Raw genomic sequence first — 22,510 nt, forward strand, 5'->3', positions numbered from 1 at the left:
TCTCCCTCATGGTTATTTCAATATTTTCTCTAGATTGTGTATACGAATTGGCTGATCTGAAAGAGGTAGAGATGGAAGTGTAGAAAGATGACAAGAACAACGGTGTAACTTGTTTTATTTCTAACAGACTTGCCGTGGTCTTGTCTGAAACAAAACTACTTTCTCAGAAGCTCACAATTTGGAGAATTTCAAGAAATGTAGAGTACACAGTGATGACCATGTTTTAGCTTTGGAGCATTTCCACAGCTTTGCCAAGAAGCCTTGAGCTCGTTTCTAGTCCTTCCCTTTCTTCCCGCTGTGTAGGCAATCAGCACTCTCTCAGTCTCTCTACATAGTTGCCTCTTGGGAATACTGCTTAGAATGAAATCATATATAAACACTGCCTCTACTGTATCTGATGGGTGTAATGTTGATGGGTTTATCCATGTTTTAGATCAAATCGAGTCTGTTTATTTAGATAGCAGAGGATGAAGAATCTTTGTGATCAGCAGAGCATGTTACATAAACTTTGAGTGAAACGTCACTTATTGCATGGGGGCCTTGTGGATCAAATCCTCCTTCACCATTATCAGGGTACCATAAAATTAACAGTTGTAGATATGATGGTGAATGAGCTCGGTTAAGGTTCCTTCCAACCAGATCTGTGGTTTTCAACCTTCCAAATGCTGTGACTTTTTAATACACTTCCTCATGTTGCGGTGACCCCAACCATAAAATTATTTTTGTTGTTACTCCATAGCTGTAGTTTGGTTACTGTTACTAATTGTAATGCAAATATATGTATTTTCTTATGGTTTTGGGTGACCCCTGTGAAAGGATATTTCAACCCTGCAACCCGGTCTGATCTTGTACTTTGACAAATGTATTCCAAAGTGTATTATCCTAAATGTGTTTTTTTAGGATCTTCTTCTTCTTCTCTCTCTCTCTCTCTCTCTCTCTCTCTCTCTCTCTCTCTCTCTCCTATTGCTAGTTTATAGGAATGCAATCTACTTACAATATTTGTTTATTTGGTGTGTGTGTGTGTGTGTGTGTGTGTGTGTGTGTACCATGGTATGTTTGTGAAGGTCAATGGAAATGCTGATGGGTGTCAGTTCTCTCCCCCGACTAAGTGTGTTGTGGGTATTGAACTCAGGTCATCGGCTTTGGTGGCCTGCATGTTGGTGGCTCGGGCACCCACTGGGCTGTCTTGGTGACCCAAACCACCCATTTTCGTATGTACATTTTATTTTCTACATTCTTTCTTAACTCATTTGCTTGTTTTGTTGCTAGAGCGAAAATTGTGTAATCCTTGTTTTTGTATATATACATGAATTTTGTATATATTTCTATGAATTCAGTTTTATTTCTTCTTTTCTAATCAATTCGTATATCTACATCAATTAATTTTTTGTGTAAGTGCCCAGGTTAGACGCTCTGATAGAAGTGGCAGGGGCAGGTATGATTGTCTTATTTCCAGTAACGGAGAAGAACGTTTAGTCTTTCTCACTTAAGCACAGAGTTAGTTGTCAGCTGAACACAGACACTCTTTGTTAAGCCCACGCTAGTCTGTCACCAAAACACTGGGGCCGTTTTTACAAATTGCAAGTAGGAACTTGTCAGTTGCCTGTTCTTCATGTACTGAAATGGTCCTGTAATTTCTTTCCTATTCTAAGATGAACTAATGTGACATTTAAAATTTTCTAGGTCTTCAGTTTTGTTGGTGAAGCCTGTAAAGATGTGACCTTTTATGTACCTTCAACACTAGAGGCAGACAAGATCATCGGAAGAGGTGAGAACTTCCTGAACATCCTCTTTGAGACAGACTTATAATGTTCTTAGTTTGCCAGGAGTGAACGTGGGGTGTCTCCGCACCCTGCAGCTGGTCCTGGGAATAGACACAATTCAGTAGTATTTCAAATATACATTTTGTCTTGTAGCTGTTGAATTAGGTGCTTAATTTTACTGTGAGTTTTCAAGCCCTGATTTTGTAGTCATTAATCATTTAACACTTTAAAAAATATCATACTTTTAGTATCCTGGGGTTTGGATATTGCAGAAGTATAGATGTGTATTAAAGAGAAACACATTGATATTCTTTTACTTTAAACCTAGGTTTAGTTTATGTTTGTGTGTTTTCACACTTGTGCTATGGTACGTGTGAGTGTGTGTGTGTGTGTGTGTGTGTGTGTGTGTGTGTGTAGATCGGAAGACAACCTGTGGAATTCTGTTATTTCCTTTCACTCGGTGAGCACCAGGGATCAAACTCATGGTGTCGGTCTTGGCTGCAAGCATCTTTACTCACTAAGCCATCTTGACTGCCCTGGAGAAGTATTATACCATTATCAGAAGCAAAACAATGCCTTCTCTTAGGAACTGTAAATAGTCAGCCATTTTAAATTGGAGACCTGAGAACCTGCCTGAATTTTACTTTCTTCTAGCAACTGAATAACTTTGCATATATATGGTGTGAAGAAATTAGAGGAAACCACTATGATTTTTTTTAAAAAAAAATACTTGTCCAAGATATACTAATTGTCTTTTCAATTTCTGACAAAACTGTCTCAGCTAATTTCATCAAGTTAATTTCACTTTTTCTACTGTGGGAAACAAGAAAAGAAAGAGATAAGGAAAGATATGGTGTTCCTGGGAGAATAAGCCAGAAGGAATCACTCAGTTGAAAATATAAAGAGGAGAGAAATATATTGTTAGAGCCCTTTAAATGTTCACTGCCTTCTGGTAAACCATTAATCATTTTGTTAAGCCCACCCACCCGTAACAGATTTTAGCTAAAGCAAAGACATGCAGAAAACAAAGGAGCTCTTAGGTGAGGTCATTGTTTGAGCATCATAAGTTTGGTTTCCATAAAGGCAAATGGAGAATGGGATGGGAAAAATTGATCTTTGATACTTAAATATCATTACCTTTTATTAAGAGGCAAAATTTCCAGATAGGGAAGATGCCACATATGTTCCTCTAGAGGGCCACAGAAGTTGTGTTTGTGGGAATGGAATGTTTGAAAAGCGCTATGGGAAGAATTCAGAGACCAGTTTTTCTTACTTGACTGTCAGCTCATATGTTCCTTTGTTCTCTATGCATCTTTGTGTATCCTCTGACTAAAAGGCAGGTGCATCTTGAGACATTCTCAGTGTATTGTTGAGGAAAGTTTCACTGTGTTTACTCAGGTGCATGTGAGGGCGTGTGTCTCACCTTTGTCATGAGAGTCATGTGTCCACCTCTTTAGTGGAAGATCATTTTCCTAAGCCTACTAGCAGCATACTAATTTTTAAAACAATTTGTTCAGTAGAAATATACAGTCAAGAACAATTTAATTAAAATAAAATTGCTATTTTTAAGAATGAAAGAGGACTATTAAGGCTTTCCTCAAGTGCAAAGTACTTGATTTTATGATGGTGAACATTATTTTAACATATATGTTTCCTTTATGCATACATCTCCACCTGCAACTGGAACATTTTTGCTGGCAGTTAGTTTGAAGGAGTGTCTCAGCTCGGCTGATGGTATCATGCCAAGCGATCCTGACTTCAGAGTTCTAGATGATGGGTCAGTTTATCCTACCAGAGCTGTTGTGTTGTCTGATGAGAAAAGATCATTTACCGTTCAGCTTTCTGATTCAAAGATGCGGAAACAGAAAGAGATCACTGTAATCCTGGAGCGCCAGAAGGAGGTATGCAAAGCACATTGGACATTCTCAAGCATGGGGAGTCGTTCCAGCAAAATTCTTATCTTAACAATAGCAAAGCGGAGCAGTAGAGAAATAGCATCTCTCTCTTCCCCTCTTCTCCCATCCCATCCTCTCCCCTTTTTGTCCCATCTCCTCCCCTTCCCCTCCCTCCTTTCCCTTTCTCTTCTCTTGTCCTATTTTGTTCCTATTATTTTTCTTCCCTTCTCTCTCCATTTTCTTGCTTCACTTGGTCTTTCATTTCTCAATCTTTCTCAATAGCAGTCAAATGCTGGCTTTGGTTTCTCTGGTGTCAAATGTAAATGAAATCCCCCATCTGCGAAGCTTTTGTCTGGTTTGGTTTCTAGCTAGTGACAGTTGTGTTCCTGTATGGGACCTATCTATCACAGCCTTTAGAATTTTTATTAGTGCAAACACACACTCATGAGAAACAGCATTGTGAATGTAGTCCCAAAATGGTGCAAGATTTCAATTGGCCTATACCTAATCTATGCAAATGAGCTAGTGGTAAGGCTAATTAAATGACTGCTTGACACTTTATTGAATGTTTAATAAAATAGTCATTAATAATGACCATGAAAATAAGTGTTTCCCTTTGCTACAACATGATATAAAATAGTCATTTCTGGAACATCTGGTAGAACTTTTTGCAGTGATAGAAACATTCTAGAGTGTTCTGTAATCTCTAGTGTCTGGTACACTGATGCAATGTTAATGGCTATGATGTTTAGCATATAGCTAGCGCAATAAAAGGATAGATGTTTCTATTTAAATTAATTTTAGTTAACATAAAAGATCAGATGCCTAGCTGTAGATAGTGGCTACTCTATAGGACAAAGTGTGTACATGGAAAACGAGGGATGTGCATTTTCTTCTGTGGTTCAGATGACTGTGTTGTTTTATTTTCTCCTTTAAATTCAGGTACTGACAAAAAGACACACTAATGAAACTGTCCTCAGGAGAGCCAAGAGGAGATGGGCACCCATTCCATGTTCGATGCAAGAAAATTCCTTGGGTCCCTTCCCATTGTTTCTTCAACAGGTAAGTTTTCTTCCTTCTGATTGTGGTCCTTCTGAGTAGAGAGTCTGTTTTATTCAGGTATAGTAAATATTTAAGCGTTGAGAAAATAAGAATACATGAGTAAAGTTATTCATGAAATATAAGTGAATAAGGTAAGAAAACAACTGAAGTGCTAATGGTGTAAGAAACCTACTGGCTTCACATGCTTCTATTCATTCATTTGGGAGATGGTTACCGGACATCTATATCATCTACTACATGGTGTGGTAGACAGTGCCATGTGCACTGGACCTAGAAAGAAATCAAGTCCTGGTTCTTGGTATAGCTACAATTCACTATAATTCTAGAAAGTACCAGCTTTAGCAAGGGGGATGCTCAGTCTTGCCCTGTGAAAGCACTTTCCAGGAAAGCAGGTCTAGTGTGTGAAGACAGCACCAGGAGCTCAAGGGGTATGAGGTTTCAATATGTATCCCAGGCTGGTCTTAACCACATGATCCTCCTTCCTGAGTTCCACATATGTGTGCACTGCCGGCTTAGCTTGACCACCTTTGTATAGTCAAAGTGGCTTATTCTTATGCTCAAAGTGTGAACGTGTGCTTCAACTTCTAGAGCACAACTTAATCTTCATGGATATTGATTATTTTGTTTACATAATGTATTACAACATAATGATTTATATTATTATTTTATTAGTATATTTGATTATTATATTATTTTTATTGTTCATATTATTTTTGTGTATATCCCATTGACTGGACCTCATGTAGCCATTCCTAGCTGCAAGTGAGAGAGAGCTGTACCCTTCTTCCCAGCATTTATGGGTTCAGCTATAAAGAAAAAGGCAGGATAGGGTCTGTAAGATGGATCAGTGGTAAAGGTGCTTGCCACGAACGAAGCCTGGTGTTTGAGTCCTATCCCTGGGATCCACATTGTGAAAGAAGAGTTAACTTCTGTGTGTTATTCTCCAGCTTCCATATGTGTTCCATAGCCTTACTCTTAACAACTCTAAGTTACATTGTTCTTTTCTACTGAAATGTTAAGATGAAACATGTAAAATACATACAAACATTCATTCATACGTACACATACCTGATACATACATATAAAACATTAAGTGTATACCTCTGTGTATTTCTCTTTCAGGTTCAGTCTGATTCAGCTCAGAAGTACAATATCTTCTACTCAATAAGCGGGCGTGGAGTTGACCAAGAACCACTGAATTTGTTTTTCATTGAGAGAGACACTGGGAATCTTTATTGTACTCGGCCTGTGGATCGTGAAGAATATGATGTTTTTGATGTAGGTGTTTGGCTGATAAATATGGCTCTACATTAATGAACTGTCTGTCTTCTGAGTCCTCGCCTCCTCTTTTCTTCCTGCATTCTGTTCTTCGAGGGCATCTTAAAGTCTAAGGAGAATAGCATGCACTGTGTGTTGGAATGCTTGACAGACCTTTATGTCAGCTTCAGTTAGGCAATTCTGAAATGAGACAAAGACGTTCAATTGTATTTGAACATAAAACTCAGAACAGTTTTAGGAGTTTGGGTTAACTTGCCAGACACTTTCTCTGGTCACTACACATTTTCAGTTCTTCAGGACGGGTCCACAGGTGATCTTCCTCCACTCCTCTAGCTCGATTTTTTTGCCTCCTCCCCCAACCCCCCGCATATGTCATTCTCTGATTATGCAGACAGATAATAGGAATAGGTAAATAATATTCCTAGATAAAGGAATAAACATGGAAGCCAAGACCACATAAGTGTACAGTTGGTGGGGGACCAGGTTTAGATGGTTTCCATTATAGAAGAGCATGTGCTCTGCTGTCCTGAGCCAAGCTTGAGGCTTGGCAAGAAGACTGCCCACTGGAAAGAAGGGGTCTGTTTCTAGAAGACGAAAGAGATGCTGAGGAACCAACCTGACTGGTGTCCTCACGTGACATTCTTTGCCTTTGCTTAAAGATTGTTCAACCTGGTGTGATTACACACTGAGCAGAAAGAAATTCTGTCTGGTGTTACATTTCCTTTGATTAATGAGCAGGGACGGTATTAGTAAATGTGTTTTGTAATAAGAACTATTTAAATGCACAGTCTATGAAGCATACAATAAAAGTCCCAAAATGACAAGACTGGGAGGTTTTACTTTATATATATTGTAGAAGGATTTTTTTCCTACGGCCATGGGATGACCATTCCCCAATGAAACTTACTGATGTCAGATACTAAAGACTATAATCTGAGTCCCAAGAACAACCAATGCCCCCCAATAATGCATAGGAAATTAATCTCCAACTTTCCTACATTCCAACCTGTTCTTTATCTCAAGTAGAGCGGTTTTCTCCCAGTACTAAACACCAGTTGCTGTAAGGCTCTCAGTGTGGAGCAGTGATGAGGTAGCTGACTGCTGAAGGACTTGAGGTAGCTGACTGCTGAAGGACTCGAGGTAGCTGACTGCTGAAGGACTTGAGGTAGCTGACTGCTGAAGGACTCGAGGTAGCTGACTGCTGAAGGACTTGAGGTAGCTGACTCCTGAAGGACTTGAGGTAGCTGACTCCTGAAGGACTTGAGGTAGCTGACTACTGAAGGACTTGAGGTAGCTGACTGCTGAAGGACTTGAGGTAGCTGACTGCTGAAGGACTTGAGGTAGCTGACTGCTGAAGGACTTGAGGTAGCTGACTGCTGAAGGGTTTGCGAGAAAGGTTATGGGGCATCTCCTCTCCTCTGTGCCGTGCTGTTGACTGATGTTGTTTTTCTCTCTCCCACAGTTGATTGCCTATGCATCCACTGCAGATGGCTACTCAGCAGATTTACCTCTCCCCCTGCCCATCAAGGTAGAGGATGAAAATGACAATTACCCTCTTTTTACAGAAGCGATTTACAATTTTGAAGTTCCAGAAAGCAGTAGACTTGGTAAGGTTGTTTCTATGTTTGTGTATAATTTTGAGACAATGGGAGTTTTATTGTTTGTTTGCATTTGTGTGTGTGTGTGTGTGTGTGTGTGTGTGTGTGTGTGTGTGTGTGTGTGTGTGTGTAGACTAGAGTACAATTTCCACTGTCATCTTCAAGTCCCAAGACTCTATCAACAAACCTCACTCACACAGTTGGGGATTTTGTGTTCATGGCCAGTCTATCATGAGGCACACAGATCCAGAATTTACTTATCAGAAGACATTAATCAATTCCCATCTATTGTAATCAACAAATCTCTTACAAGGGACTATAGGAACTTTTGCCATGTTTATTATGACACCAATTGCCCATCATGAGATGTAGCTATTAGTCGGGATTTGTACGCTGTTTGTAATTTGCATTTTACTTTATTTTCTCGTGGTGTGACTTTACCATATCCTGTTTCTCCAGAGAAGAATCACAAGGTAGAATGAACAGTAAAAACACATGTAATTTAGATATTTCAGCGGGGCTGTGGAGAAGTGTTACATGACACAGACTGAGGATATAGCTTTTAAGTTAGTTTTAAATTTCTATTTTTTGAACATCTCTACTACATACAATTTAGGATAATTTCAACAACACGGATCACACAGACTCCATCATAAGCACTCCCCTTCAATGTGGAAAGCAAATTATTTTATTTCTATGGATTGTCATAGCTTGTTTCTGAGGATTGAACATACATACATACATACATACATACATACATACATGCATGCATACATGTGTATACATATATGCATGTCCATGTGCATGTGCGCGCGAGCGTGCACACACACATACACACACACACACACCACCACCACCACCACCACCACCACCACCACCACCACCATCGCCACCATCACCACCACCAAGGTGAGATGGGGCTTTGGCATGAAAGATAGCTAATGTGTTTTTCTGCTAAGATTTCTGGTCATTGCTTATATCCCTACTGTGCTATACCTGCATTTCCTTATACTGCATTTTCTTATTAAGTCTCTCAGAGGGGCAGTGCCACTTGCTCTGAGTTCTCTCACTTGTCAGAGGAACCATTCTGTTCTCAGCTCCATGATTCTATGGCCCTGTCACACTTTTCTGGTTTCTAAGAGGGATAATTGGTTTCAGTTTCCCCTTGAGAACCAGGAGAAAACACTTAGATTTTTCATTAACTTGTTTGAAGCACAGCCTCCTACCTTAGGTTCAGATCTACTAATGTTGTGAGGATCTTAAAGGAAAATAAATCAAAAGAGATGAAGTCAGAGTAGACATAGCAAGGAAGTGAGGGAGAAGGAGACAAAAGAAGTGCAAATGAATGGGGGATGAAAGAAAGAGGGAACTAAAAAGAATCACCCTGGGGGCATACGCTAAAGCTCAGCAGACGAAGGGGCTTGCGGCTAAGCCTGATCACCTGAGTTGATTCCCAGGATCCATGTGGTAGAAGAACAAAGCTGATTCCTGAAAATCATCCTCTAGCTTGTACATGTGTGATTTGACAGGTCCCCCAATAAACAAATAAACTAAAATTTAAAAATCAATTTGATCATTTACATAACTATACAGAGTCTTAATGTATATATTAATTGAAAGCCTAATAAAAATTGAATTAATTTAAGAGACATGGTTTTTGCTTCTAGCTGGCTTACTATTGCCATATGTGAGAATACATATACATATATTATAATTTTAACTTCGTTTTTGAAGTGGGTCTTGCTGTACAGCCCAAGTTGATCTCAAATTCCTATTTCTCCTGCCTCAATCTTTTTTAGTGCTGGGAATATAACCACAGCCCACACCCTGTTCTGGAATTACTATTGATTGACATTTAGTTTTTCATAATTTACCAGCAAATATTTTAACCTGTGACTTTCAATGCCAGAGTGTTTGGATTCTTCCTAGGAGTCTTTTTCCTGAGTCCTGTCAAAGTTGTGATTTACTTGTCAAGAATCACATTTCAAGTTAGGCTCCTCCTGTCATGTGTCAGGTTGAAAAGTATACACAGCAAACCCATTGTGCTGTTCTGGACGTTCACGTTTGCTCTGTAAACGCATAGGTACCGTGGTGGGAACGGTGTGTGCTACGGACAAAGATGAACCCGATACGATGCACACGCGCCTCAAGTACAGCATCTTGGAGCAGAGTCCACCGTCCCCAGGGCTCTTTTCTGTACACCCTGACACCGGCGTCATCACCACTGTCTCTCACTACATGGACAGAGAGGTAGTGTGCATACTGCAGAAAGTCGTTTCACTGTGGGTTTAACCCCCTTCCCACTTACTGTAACTCGCTATTCTCTTATTCTATTTGAAGTACACGAGAATTAGAATTCCTGGGACGCTTCCGGTTTTTAAATATTTCTATTTCTGTATGAAAGAAACCCTACGGAATAGGAATACAGTTTAATTGGTGCTTGTAAGGAAGGGTACAATGTATTTCTTAGGAAAGTGACTGTGTGTTATTTCTTTCCCTTTTAGTGTGTAAGGCTAGTTGGTTCCAGAGTAGTAAAGGCTCAGTCGACATGAAGGACAAGAAGATTTAACTTTTTTGTTCTTACACCTATTCAGTTAGTCTAGCTGTGTGCAGTTTTTACAAAGGGAAGTATTAGTTGGGATAGAGTTAAATTAATTAGTAATAGTACACGGCCATGTGTGTGGTGATTGTACTCAGTTTCTTCATTTGAATGTTACTTGGTGTTTAATCTTATTTACTCAATTGATTAGGAAGGTTCAATACATATCCAACCTATACGTGAGAAGTATGATGGTTAGAGAAATTGATTGACTGGCCCAAGTCAAATTATTTTAAGAAGTCTTCGGTCTTTGGTTGTTAATATTTTGTTTGTTCGGTCAGCTTATTTAACTCAGAGTCAAGTATTATTAACTGAAGAAGATGAACCATATGTTCAAAGAAACTTCATTGGGACATTTCCACTACCCCCACTACAGCGAGAATAATGTACTTAGAGTGACTGCTATGACAAGGACAAATGCTATGGAAAAAAAATCAGTGGATTGCAACTCCAAAGGGAAGAAGAAAGAATGTGGGAATCTAGAGAAAGGGCTACAAATTAGTAGAAACGTTTTAGTTACCATTATTTAATTTTTTGTAGCATTGATAGAACATGGAAAATAATAACAGTATTAGTTGCTTTCCTATTCTTGTAACAAAATACCTGATAAAATCAGTGTAAGGAATAAAGGGTTTATTTTGGCCCTTATTCAAGGGTGTGTAGTCCATTGGGACAAGGAAACCATGATGGCAGGCCGACAGGCCACTGGTCACAATTGTACTCTCAGTGGGAAGAGAGGGATGAATTCCACTTGCTAGCTCATCTTCTCCTTGTTATAAATTCCAAAACCTAGCCTGTAGAGCTGCCCACATTTTGGTTGGCTCTTTCCATCTCAGTTACTGTCAGCCCCCTCACACACTGACTTGAATGATTGTTTCCATGGTGACTCTAAATCCCGTCAGGTTGACAATGGAGATTAATCATCACAGCCACAATGAGAAAGTGTAAGGAATAATATAGATTTTTTTATACCTTTCTAATATATAAAATGGATACGGTAATTAATTGAAAGCAAGGTTCTCCCCCATTCTGCAGATTAAGATAGATGATACTAACCAATATGAAATAATTAAAGATTACAAGATGTGGTTTTCTTTCTTTCTTTGTTTCTTCCTTCCTCATTCTGGGCTTCCAATGATGCCTGGTGGCAGCCTTGTCTACCTGCCTAGCTTGCCCCCGTACGTCATATTCAATCACATCTTATTTTCTTAAATGGATACTTGGTTATCGAGTCCTACCCTACTCTCACTGCTAAGTACATTTCATCTCCATTTCTCTTTTGCCTTTGTTTCTGCTGCTTAGGTTTGAACCACCTGTGTAGTGTGGGGGTTCACTACCTGTTAGTCAGGATGCCCAGTTTGCTTACTCTACAGCAGTCATTATCGACCTGTGGGTTGCAACCCCTTGACAAACCCAAAAATATTTCTATAATGACTCATAACAGTGGCAAAATTACAGTTATGAAGTAGCAATGAAAAAGGCTTTATGGTTGAGTATTACCACAACATAATGAGCTATATTAAAGGGTCAGAGCATTAAGAAGGTTGAGAACTACTGTCCTAGACGACGCTTACATTTGCTGAAGGCTATTACAAAACTTAAATGTCATTACTTCGTTGTCTATCTCTGGCTTTCCTGTTTCCTGTTTGGACATGTCTAAATTCTCAGTATGTCTTTTCCAAATTACCTTTACCTACAAAATTTTAAGAGTATACCTAAATATATAAATCAAATAAAAACAAGCAAAAGAATGTGAAGAACATGGTTGGAGAGATGGCCCAGTGGTTAGGAGCACTGACTCCTCTTCCAGAGGTTCTGAGTTCAATTCCCAGCAACCACATGGTGGCTCACGACCATCTGTAATGGGATCTGATGCCCTCTTTTGGTGTGTCTGAATACATAAAATAAATAAATCTAAAAATATCAGAATGTGAAAAGCACTCATTTATGAGTTTAAACAGGTGTCTGACCTGATTAAATACTTCTTTTACTCTCAGGTTGTAGACAAGTACAAACTGATCTTGAAAGTCCAGGACATGAATGGCCAATTCTTTGGACTCATCAGCACATCAACTTGTATCATAACAGTGCAAGATTCCAATGACAATGCGCCCACATTCAGACAAAATGCTGTAAGTTTAGAAAACCCTATTCTATCTTTTTTTCCCCAGCTATTTCTGTTTATTAATTTGGGCTTACAAAGATTTTGACATACTTTGAGTCATGTGCTCATTTATGAATAAAATGCAGTTCAAATATATAATATATGCATCTATACATAGCCTCTGTTTCCTAATTTAGTATTCATGTGACCTACCTCTTGTTGAAAGGTAATAACATTCGTCTACATTTGTAGAAATATTCTTTATCTTTAATTCTCATGAAACAAGACTATCTGTGACCGTGCTTTTAGGTAATTTATGTAAACCCTATGAAAACAGGTTCTTTTGGAAATTAAGAAACATTTTACTTGGTGAAAAGTTTTCTATTACAAGCATATTTTTAAGTGACTGCCTTTTCTTCCAGTATGAAACTTCTGTGGAGGAAAATACATACAATGTCGAGATCTTGCGCATACCTGTAGATGATAAGGACATGGTTAACAGTGCCAACTGGAAGGCAAATTTCACCATCTTAAAAGGAAATGAGAACGGCTGGTTCAAAATCACGACAGACCCAGCGACAAATGAGGGTGTTCTGTGTGTCGTGAAGGTAAATGGGTAACGAGTGAGAACCGCATGTCACTTAGTGGTTTTGTCAGTTTGACAGCTTCATCAGAATTCTACAGTAGCCAGCAAGAAAGAGAACGCATCAATGTGCCTGTGCCCACGTGACTGCCATCTTTCTTGTCTCCTAGTGTATGCCAGAATACTGGTGAACTAGGATGATTCCTGTATTTTCAGTGACATCCCTCCCAGCCTTAGTGAGCTTTACTTAAATTCTTAGTATAATTCTGTACAAGTCACTGTCTTTGCAACTTACATTCCTGAGCTTGGGTCTATGTTTATAAGGGATACATTATTTTAATGCTACTGTTTCCATTTGAGACTTACCTTCTCTTAGGCCTATTCTCAATGTAAATTAGAAGCCCCACATGTTTCTTGTTCTCTCTAGGTGATATGCCTATTTGAATTTTAACCCTAACAGACAGTACCTAGGGTGAACACAGTATTACATAAGACATCTCCGAATAGATCTATTTTTATAGTTCATATGGTTATTTGATGTATGCTGTATTCTTGGTCTCGAGGTTTAAGTGCAGGAAGGTCTTGGTTTGACAAGAACATTTGTTCTTATATTTCTATCCTAGAATAAAAAGGTAACTGTCCTGTGGGCAGGTAGTCATCTAGTCACTGAGTACGGGCCACTTAACTACTGATGAGAATACAATGCGAACCTTTCTGGGTTTAGTTGCTTTCTTCTGTGAGAGCTCTGAGGGATTGTCTATCAAGGCCTAGAACATTCTCTGCAAATGTGGATAGTCAGCTATGCCATCTCAGTATCAGACATCGATTTCAGCATGTTCCTGCTTCACTGGCTCACTTGCACTGAATTTCAGATATGTAGACTAAAAATTTTTCTCCCATTATTTTCTCCTATTTCTATTACTTATAACATGACGATTTCACTTATAATCTATAATCCTACATATAGTGAATACATTTAGTATTTAAAAATAACCAATAGGCATGAACTATTCTATACATACATCTAACATAATTATATTTCTATGTATAGTGAATAATTTGGTATTTAAAAATGATCAGTAGTTATGAACTGTGGCTAGTATATGTAACAGTCAGTGGAAGAGATTGTATACAATTTAACCTTAGATGTTTCTTCTTTTTTAGCATAAGGAATTAATGACCCCAACTTATATAAAAAGTGTCATTATATAAATAATGATAATAATAAGCAAATTGAGGGTGATAGAGGAAAATCTGTCCATGAAAGGTCAAAAGCAATCATCCTGGAATGAAAATCTGGCTTATAAAAGGTCACCGTGCCGGTGACCTTTCCATGACACCGTGCCTCAGGAGGCTCATTTTAGCAGTGTTTTCACATCCTGGCGACTGTTTGCAGTCTCTTCTTACAGAGCCGGGTTACAGGCTCATGTCTACACCCGCTAGCAAACCAACACTGGCAGTAAATTGTATTTGCCAAATACCAGGCATATCAAATGCTTACCTGAGAATAGACTGTTAATTACTTATAATCAATCAATGCATTCTTTACTTCAATTTGGTTGATTTTAATAATTAAACTATTCATAGCTTAGTTTAAAGCTAAAAGTAATTAGTGAAATGACCTGCTTCTTCCTTAGCAACTGGCTTCTTCCAAAGGAATCAGTAAGCACTGCCAGCATCTCATTTGACATTTCAAAGGCCGCTCTCGCTCTCGCTCTCGCTCTCGCTCTCGCTCTCGCTCTCGCTCTCGCTCTCGCTCTCGCTCTCGCTCTCGCTCTCGCTCTCGCTCTCGCTCTCGCTCTCGCTCTCGCTCTCCCACACACACCATAGGGTCATAAAATCTGTTTTAAAATGTTGAGGCAAGATGCATGCATCTATTTCTAAAGCGGACTTTAATATGTATTCAAGGAAGAAAATTAACACTATAATGTCAGAATGTAGCTGTGAAAATTCTGATTTAATGACTATGAAGTGAACCTTAGGAATCCGTGGAGATTCCCCACAATGCTTTGGAGTGCAGCCATCACCGGAAACCACTCACCTAGGCCACGCCCACCCTTGAACCTGGTTTATTACAGTAGTTCCCCTGAGTTTTGTTTCTCTAATTTGTGTCTAGGGTCTACGTTCCTATCTGCAACTGAGATTTGTCTACAGCTCCATTTTTTGGTACAGTTGCTGTTAAGACTCATTATTAATTTGATCCTTGTTTTGTAAAGTGTACAGGTGCTGCTCAGCTGGCTCAGTGAGTAAGATTGTTTGATTTTCAAGCATGAGGAACTGAGTCTGAATCCCCTGTGTAAAACCCTGGCATGACTGAGGCTGCCTACAGCAGCAGGACTGGGACATGGGGATGGGGAGAGCTTGCTGGTTAGCCAGCCTTGATACAACCGTGAACTTTGGTTCAGTTCGAGACCTTACCTCAAAACAATATGGAGAGTGATAGATGCAGACTCCAGAAGTCCAGCCGTCTCTGTTTCCAAACCTGCATGTGTGTGCACCTGAACATTTATATAATGCAACACATGCATGCACTCATACACATATACATGCACACACACACACAATTCATATTCCCACTTTCTTGTGTTTTAAAAGAGAGTAGAAAAAAAACAACAGCATTGAATTCGAGTATTTATTTGACTTTCATAACCCAGATGATTATGTCTAATATCACGTCCAGCTTTTCAATAAGGAGATTGAGTCAAAGGGAAGTAACATGCTGTGGCCCACATAAGTAAGACCTGTTGCTTGTGCTCCACATGAAACTGTAGCTGAATGTGTACCCTTCCTTCCCAGGGCAGGAAGCCCTGTCCTTTCGGCCAGAGCACTATCCACCCAATGCAGTGCCTTTACTGTCGCACACTGCCCTTCCAGCCTCATGTCCTGTGGCCATGCTCTTCTTATTTCAAATTTGACTTATCTGGCTTGATAAAGCACGTTTTCACTGATGAGGTGAGCCTTGGCCAAAGCTGGGTAGCACAGGATCACAGCTCCAGCAAGGGAGGGAAGTCATTGTTAATGAAGTGTGAGTGTGAATTTATTATGCAGTCCTGTCCATACGGATACATGCGACTGGTTACTTGAACTATCAAATGTGCTGTGTACTGAGCTGACATGTATATCCTCTATTTTAAAGCCACTGGATTATGAAGAAAATCGTCAAGTGACCCTAGAGATCGGTGTGAACAACGAAGCTCCATTCATTAGAGATGTTGCAAGCCGAATACCCACCATGAATCGGGCCATGGTTACAGTCCAAGTGAGGGATCAGAATGAGGGGCCGGAATGCAAGCCCCGTGAGCAGATTGTTCGGATCAAAGAGAACTCAGCAATTGGGTCTAAGATCAATGGCTACAAGGCCTATGACCCCGAAACCAAGAATAGCAATGGTTTAAGGTACATAAGTCTCTGTAGCCATGTGCTAATGCAGTTGTCATAATTGAAACAGGTAACAGAATTTGAGGAGTGTTATGATACCAAAGACTTATAAATTTTCATTTTATTAATAGGTACAAAAAATTGCAGGATCCTAAAGACTGGGTCAGCATTGAAGAAGTTTCAGGGTCACTCACCATATCAAAAATCCTGGACAGAGAAATCATGGCTCCAAGAAATGACCTATACAATATTACAGTCATGGCAATTGACCAAGGTAATTAATATAAAGTATTAATTTAGTATGTTATAATAGAATGGAAAAATAAATTGTAATTATTCTTATGGCAAATTAATATTATGGTAAATATACACAATTCTTGAAAATTACCTCAAGATTAGTATATCTCTCTTGTTGTCTGAGTAGATGACTTTGGTGAGAAGATACCAATTATTTCTGGCTTTGTTTTTGTTCTGTTGCTTTGGTTTGTTTGTGCAGCCAAAGCTGTTTTTAAATTCACCATATAGCCAAGGGTGAACTTGGTCATTCCTGATCCTCTTGCCTCAGCATACTGAGTGCTACAGGATTGCACTCCACATTCAGAAAGATGTTTTTGTTGTTGACATAGAGCCTTATTCTGTAGCCCAAGATGACTCAAGCCTACTACCTAACTCAGGCTGGTCTTTAAGTTGTGGCAATTCTCCTGCCTTAGACGTCCCTGTGTTGGGTTTATAAGTGTGAGCCATCACGTTCAGCTAAATAGCACGTATCCTACTTATGTTTCTAGTCCATCTGCAGGAACTTCATTCTTGCACAGCTTTGTGGTAAAGGACAATGATCAAACATAACCATGAGACTAGATGCAGTGGTCTCCTCAGACTCTTCATGAAAGTTTGTGTTACTTTACCTGGAGGCTTCCCCCATTAATTAATTAATTTTCAACCAAGCAATTAATTTTAGTTAATTAATTTTTACTTAATTTACTTTACATGCTGATCACAGCTTCCTCTCCCTCATCTCCTCCTTGACCCTCCCTCTCACATCCCCTCCTCCCCATTCATTTCCCCCTTCCTCAGGGAAGGCATGGCTTTCCAAGGATATCAACCTGCCTCGGTGTATCAAGTTGAAGTGTGACTAGGCAGGACAATACAGTCCACTTAAGGAAAGGGACCCCAAGGCTGATAAAAGTTATTAGGGTTCCCACATGAGGACCAAGCTGCAGTCTGTAACATGTGTGGGGAGACTAGGTCTGTCTCATAAATGCTCTTTGGTTGATGGATCATCTTCTGTGAGCTATGGGTGCAGGCTAATTGATTCATTGATTCTGTAGATTTTTTTTTTTTGGTAGAGTCCCTGACCTCTCTGGCTCCTTCAGTATTTTCTCCCTCTTTCCCTTATAATTCCCAGAGTTCTGCCTAATGTTTGGCTGTGGGTCTCTGCATCTGTTTCCATCAGCTGCTGGGTGAAACCTTTCAGACGACAGTTATGCTAGGCTCCTGTCTGCAAGTATATCAGAATATCAAATAGTGTCAGGGGCTGACTCTTTTTCATGGGATAGATATCAAGTTGGGTCAGTCATTGCTTCATCATTCCCTCAATTTCTGTCCCATCTTTATTCCTACACATCTTGTAGGCAGGAAAAGTTTTAGGTGGAAGGTTTTGTGAGTAGGTTAGTATCCCCATCTCTCTCTGACTCATTCAGCTGATTACTAAGTTCTTCTAAACTTGGATTCGAGTTTTTAAAGTAAATTTCCTTTCCTCTGGCTTTATTTTAACTAGCAATAATTTCAATGTGTTATATTACCTTGTACTCACTGAATTAGAATCTTTGGTTGTGGAGAGTTTATGTAATATATTAAAACCTCCCTATGGGTTTGAATGCAACTTGGGACTAGAATAATATTTCTATAACCACTTCATTATGACTCATTAACATCCACGAGCCCAAGGAAAAAGAGCATTCAATTCAGCATTTATTTCTATTATTTACAGTAATTCTGACAAAGGGCTTGTTGAGACTTGGCTATGATATTATCATCAGCAGGAACCATCTTCAACAATCTGTAGCTTTTACTCATGTATATTCTTATTCCCCATTCATCTAATAACCGGAGATTATATTTTAGGAAATATTGATTCTATCTGTACCACTCAGCAACCCATGTCCCCATGTGACAATCTGCGGTAGTCACAAGAGCTGGGAAAAAGACCTAGCTTAGATGGCCATCATGGATAAAGAAAACGTGCTACATACGTACGATGGAATTTCATGTCTCTGCAAAGAAAAGTAAATAGTAACATTTGCAGGAAGTGGGCACAACTGGAATTCACTATGTTGAGAGAAAAAAAGCTAGACTCAGCAAGACAAATGCGACATGTTTTTTCATGTGTAGGACCTAGATTTAAAACTATGTATTTGCGTGTGTGTCAACATAGAGATTAAGACCTTTTTACTTTGGAGAGATGACTCTAAGACAAGAATCTGAGACCAGCACTGAGCCTTGTCCCTTTCCCTTCTCAGAGGGTAGATCATGCACAGGGACGCTTGCAGTGAACATTGAGGATATGAATGACAACGCACCAGAGATAATTCAAGATGACATTGTCATCTGCAAGCCAAGGATGGGTTATACAGACATTTCAGCTGTGGATCCTGACGAACCTATTCACGGCCCTCCCTTCCAGTTCGCCTTGGCAAGCTCGTCTCCAGAAGTCAACAGAATCTGGACCCTCAACCAAGTTAATGGTATTCCAGAAAGATCACAACTCGCGTGATTTGAAACAGCAGAATAACTATCGGAGGGTTTACATATTAATTTACACGAAGTCCGATGCAAAAGTTTAGGATGTTAAATTAGCTTTTTTCCAATGCATGTATCTCTGTGTATGTGTGTGTGTGAGTTGTATATGCATGTGTATGCGTCTCTCTGTAGTATGTTTATGTTTGCCTGTGTGTGTGTGTGTGTGTGTGTGTGTGTGTGTGTGCATGTTCATAGATGCTAGAAGACGGTGTGAGATTCCCTGAAACTGGAGTTACAGGCTTTTATGAACCGTCCAGTGTGGGTGCTGGGAACTGAGCCCTGCCCTCAGGAAGAACAGTGTTTTCAACAACAGAGCTATCTTTCCAGCTCCTAATACCATGTTCTTTCATCCTACTAAACTTTGTGCAAGCTGTTATTTCTGCCTAGAAAAATTACCTTCACTGTGTGTATGTTTCACGCTAACATAAAATGGATGTATTGCTTACTACTGGTCAATTAAGTTGCAGGCCCTGAGTCTATGTATAAGGATGAGTCAGGCAGGCAGCACCTCAGCTCAGATGCTTACCCTGAAGTAACTGCTCACCTTCCACAGGCCATCCTCCCCCGTGGCTGGTCTCCACCTGCTGATTGCCCAGTGTCATAATGGCCACCTGGTCTCACCCAGCTCCCTTTAGCCCCATGAGAGGAAAACACTGGAGACTTTAATATTTTGAAACTGACCAGATAACTCAAAGGCTGGGCAAAGAATATCTTACCCCATCCTCCTTGGCCTCTGCAGGCACAGCTGTGGAGATGAAGAACTATCTGTGCCCTGAGAAACCTGTATGTCTGCAGCTCCCAGTCTGCCTGTTCCTTGGTCTGACTCCCCCCTTCTCTTGTCGTGCCCAGAAATCCTGTCTTCTCTTTTACCCAGAAATTAGCTTCTGCCATCTTTATTTAGACAATCAACACTTAAGGAAACAATTAAGAAAGCTCGCCCTACAGCTTACAGCATGAAAACTGAAAACATTCTCTGTGTATCTGCAAGTATTGATTCCTTAACAGCATATGAGCTGGAATTAAAGAAAAATTTGACCCAGACATTGAGAGCCAGTTCTCATTCTGTATAGATCATGGGGGAAAAGATATTGCTAGAATGCTACTAGGTCATTTCAATACCAGATTAGTAATGTTTATTATTATTATTATTATTATTATTATTATTATTATTATTATTATTATTTTGGCCTTTTGAAATAGGGTCTCACTAAGTAGCTCAGGCTAGCTCCAAATTCACTGTCCTATAGCTCTCTTAGTCTCAAGTACTAGGAACTTAGGTGTGCATTCCTTACCTGGATCCAGATTTACTTTTTTAAGGCTTTCTTTCATAGAATTACAAGGAGAAATATGTCTAAGGAAATGTGAATTTCTGGAAAGGGTTGAGGGCATCAAAGACAGCTCCCTTTGCATTTTTTGAATTTGGTAGTTTTGTTTGTTTGTTTCCTGGCAAGAGTGGTGGAATAGATTCCGAGGAAAGAATAAGCACTCGTTACAAATAGCATTGGGCTAGCGAGAGCTCAGTCAATAAAATGCTGTCTGTGCAAGCATGAGTTCCGTCCTCATGAACCCACATGAAAACATCAGGATAGAGTAGTACCTGTTTGTAATCCTAGTACTGGTGGTTGGACCTGTCTCAGAGGACAGGTGGATCTCTGGGCTTGGTGGCAGGCAGATTAGCTTAATCTTCAAGTTCTAGGCAATGAGAGACCCAAAAATCAAGGTGGTCAGTTCCTGAGGCACGATGTCTAAGGTTCTTATGGGACCTCTATGTTTAACCACACTAGTGTGTACACATGTCCATACAAAATCAATCAATCAATTAAAATAATTTTTTTTTATTTTCTTCAAAGATACAGCTGCCCGCCTGTCCTATCAGAAAACCGTGGATGTTCAGATATACTCCATTCCTGTAACTGTAACAGACAGAGCAGGCCAATCTGCGACCAAGATCTTGAGAGTTAACCTGTGCGATTGTACTCACCCCAGCCAGTGTCTGCTCAGATCAAGGAGAGCGGGGATCACCCTGGGGAAGTGGGCAATCCTCGCCATCTTGCTGGGCATCGCTCTGCTATTCTGTAAGTATTCTCATTCGCTTGAAGATAAAATGAGGAATAAAAGACCAGAGTATCAAAAAGGATCTTGGGAAGCGAATACAGACAAGCGCTCATTAGCAGTTCGTGCCTTTTACAGGCCACATCTGTGTTCGGTGGTAGCTGAGTTCTACTTGAAGAGTCAAGGTCCTTATATGAGGGAACACAATCCTTTCTGAAACAGGTTGCGTGCTTGGACAGAATTGTTTATTTATTTATTTTTTATTAACTTGAGTATTTCTTATATACATTTAGTGTTATTCCTTTCCCCGGTTTCGGGCCACATCCCCTAATCCCTCCCTCCCTTCTTTATGGGTGTTCCCCTCCCGTCCCTCCCCCCATTACCGCCCTCCCCAACAATCTAGTTCACTGGGGGTTCAGTCTTAGCAGGACCCAGGGCTTCCCCTTCCACTGGTGATCTTACTAGGATATTCATTGCTACCTATGAGGTCAGAGTCCAGGGTCAGTCCATGTATAGTCTTTAGGTAGTGGCTTAGTCCCTGGAAGCTCTGGTTGCTTGGCATTGTTGTACATATGGGGTCTTGAGCCCCTTCAAGCTCTTCCAGTTCTTTCTCTGATTTGGACAGAATTGTTAAAGTCTCTCACTTACTTATTTCTGTCCCCCTTTTTTTTCATTTATCGAGACAAGCTGCTCTTTGGGGGGTGCAACTGAGTTAATCGACGTGGAATTCTTAGACTAGTACATTCTAAGTTTCTAATACTCATTTATCATTTTTCACCGGCCCAACAAAATACACTTATCTTTAACACCCACTGAAACTCAGAAAATGGTACTAGATGGGATTCATTGTAGAACAAAATAGAGAAATAAAAAGAAAAAACCCAAACAAACAACAAAATAGAACCAAAAAACCTCAACGATCACCAAAATGTTTTATTTTGACAGGAGAGTGAAGTTGGCTTGTAGTAAGTAGAGTGACCAAGTTGCTGTGCCTGTGTTAGAGCATCAGTGTTGGCCACACATTCTAACACATGGCTAGATCACTAGGTCATGCCTACGTGAGATGATTTAAGGAGTCAGCCATGTGGCATACCCAAGGAGACAGGCTTTATATGGTAAGATTAGGTCTGAAGAAGTCAAACAATGGTGTGGAGACACAGGTGTCTAGACGGAGTGATTGAAGGGAGAAGGTTCAGGAAATGAAGCCAGAAGAGGAGAGGTGGGGAGAGGAGGCACAGTGATCTCAAGGGACAGGTGTTATGCATATCAGAGCCATTTGGGTGGCCTGAAGTCCGAGACATCTGTAACAGGGCCATCACTAAGCATATCTGAATGAGATATGAAAGAGCAGTGTCACCTCAGCCTGTCAAATCTGCATGCTAAACATTGAATGTCCTGT

General features: G+C 40.0%; 1 protein-coding gene across 1 annotated transcript in view; it reads left to right on the top strand.

The window, feature by feature from the left end:
• The window catches only part of LOC116884633 (desmocollin-3), a 33,714-nt gene that overhangs the window by 7,309 nt on the left and 3,895 nt on the right, over window positions 1-22,510 (top strand). The window contains exons 2-13 of the mRNA XM_032885773.1: window positions 1,684-1,768; window positions 3,465-3,664; window positions 4,601-4,720; window positions 5,843-5,998; window positions 7,461-7,605; window positions 9,680-9,846; window positions 12,193-12,327; window positions 12,722-12,907; window positions 16,019-16,278; window positions 16,392-16,534; window positions 18,780-19,004; window positions 20,910-21,134. Coding sequence (XP_032741664.1) covers window positions 1,684-1,768; window positions 3,465-3,664; window positions 4,601-4,720; window positions 5,843-5,998; window positions 7,461-7,605; window positions 9,680-9,846; window positions 12,193-12,327; window positions 12,722-12,907; window positions 16,019-16,278; window positions 16,392-16,534; window positions 18,780-19,004; window positions 20,910-21,134 — 2,047 coding nt within the window. The remainder of the gene's footprint in view (window positions 1-1,683; window positions 1,769-3,464; window positions 3,665-4,600; window positions 4,721-5,842; window positions 5,999-7,460; window positions 7,606-9,679; window positions 9,847-12,192; window positions 12,328-12,721; window positions 12,908-16,018; window positions 16,279-16,391; window positions 16,535-18,779; window positions 19,005-20,909; window positions 21,135-22,510) is intronic.

Source organism: Rattus rattus, chromosome 15 (assembly GCF_011064425.1).
Source record: "Rattus rattus isolate New Zealand chromosome 15, Rrattus_CSIRO_v1, whole genome shotgun sequence".
Lineage (NCBI taxonomy): Eukaryota > Metazoa > Chordata > Mammalia > Rodentia > Muridae > Rattus > Rattus rattus.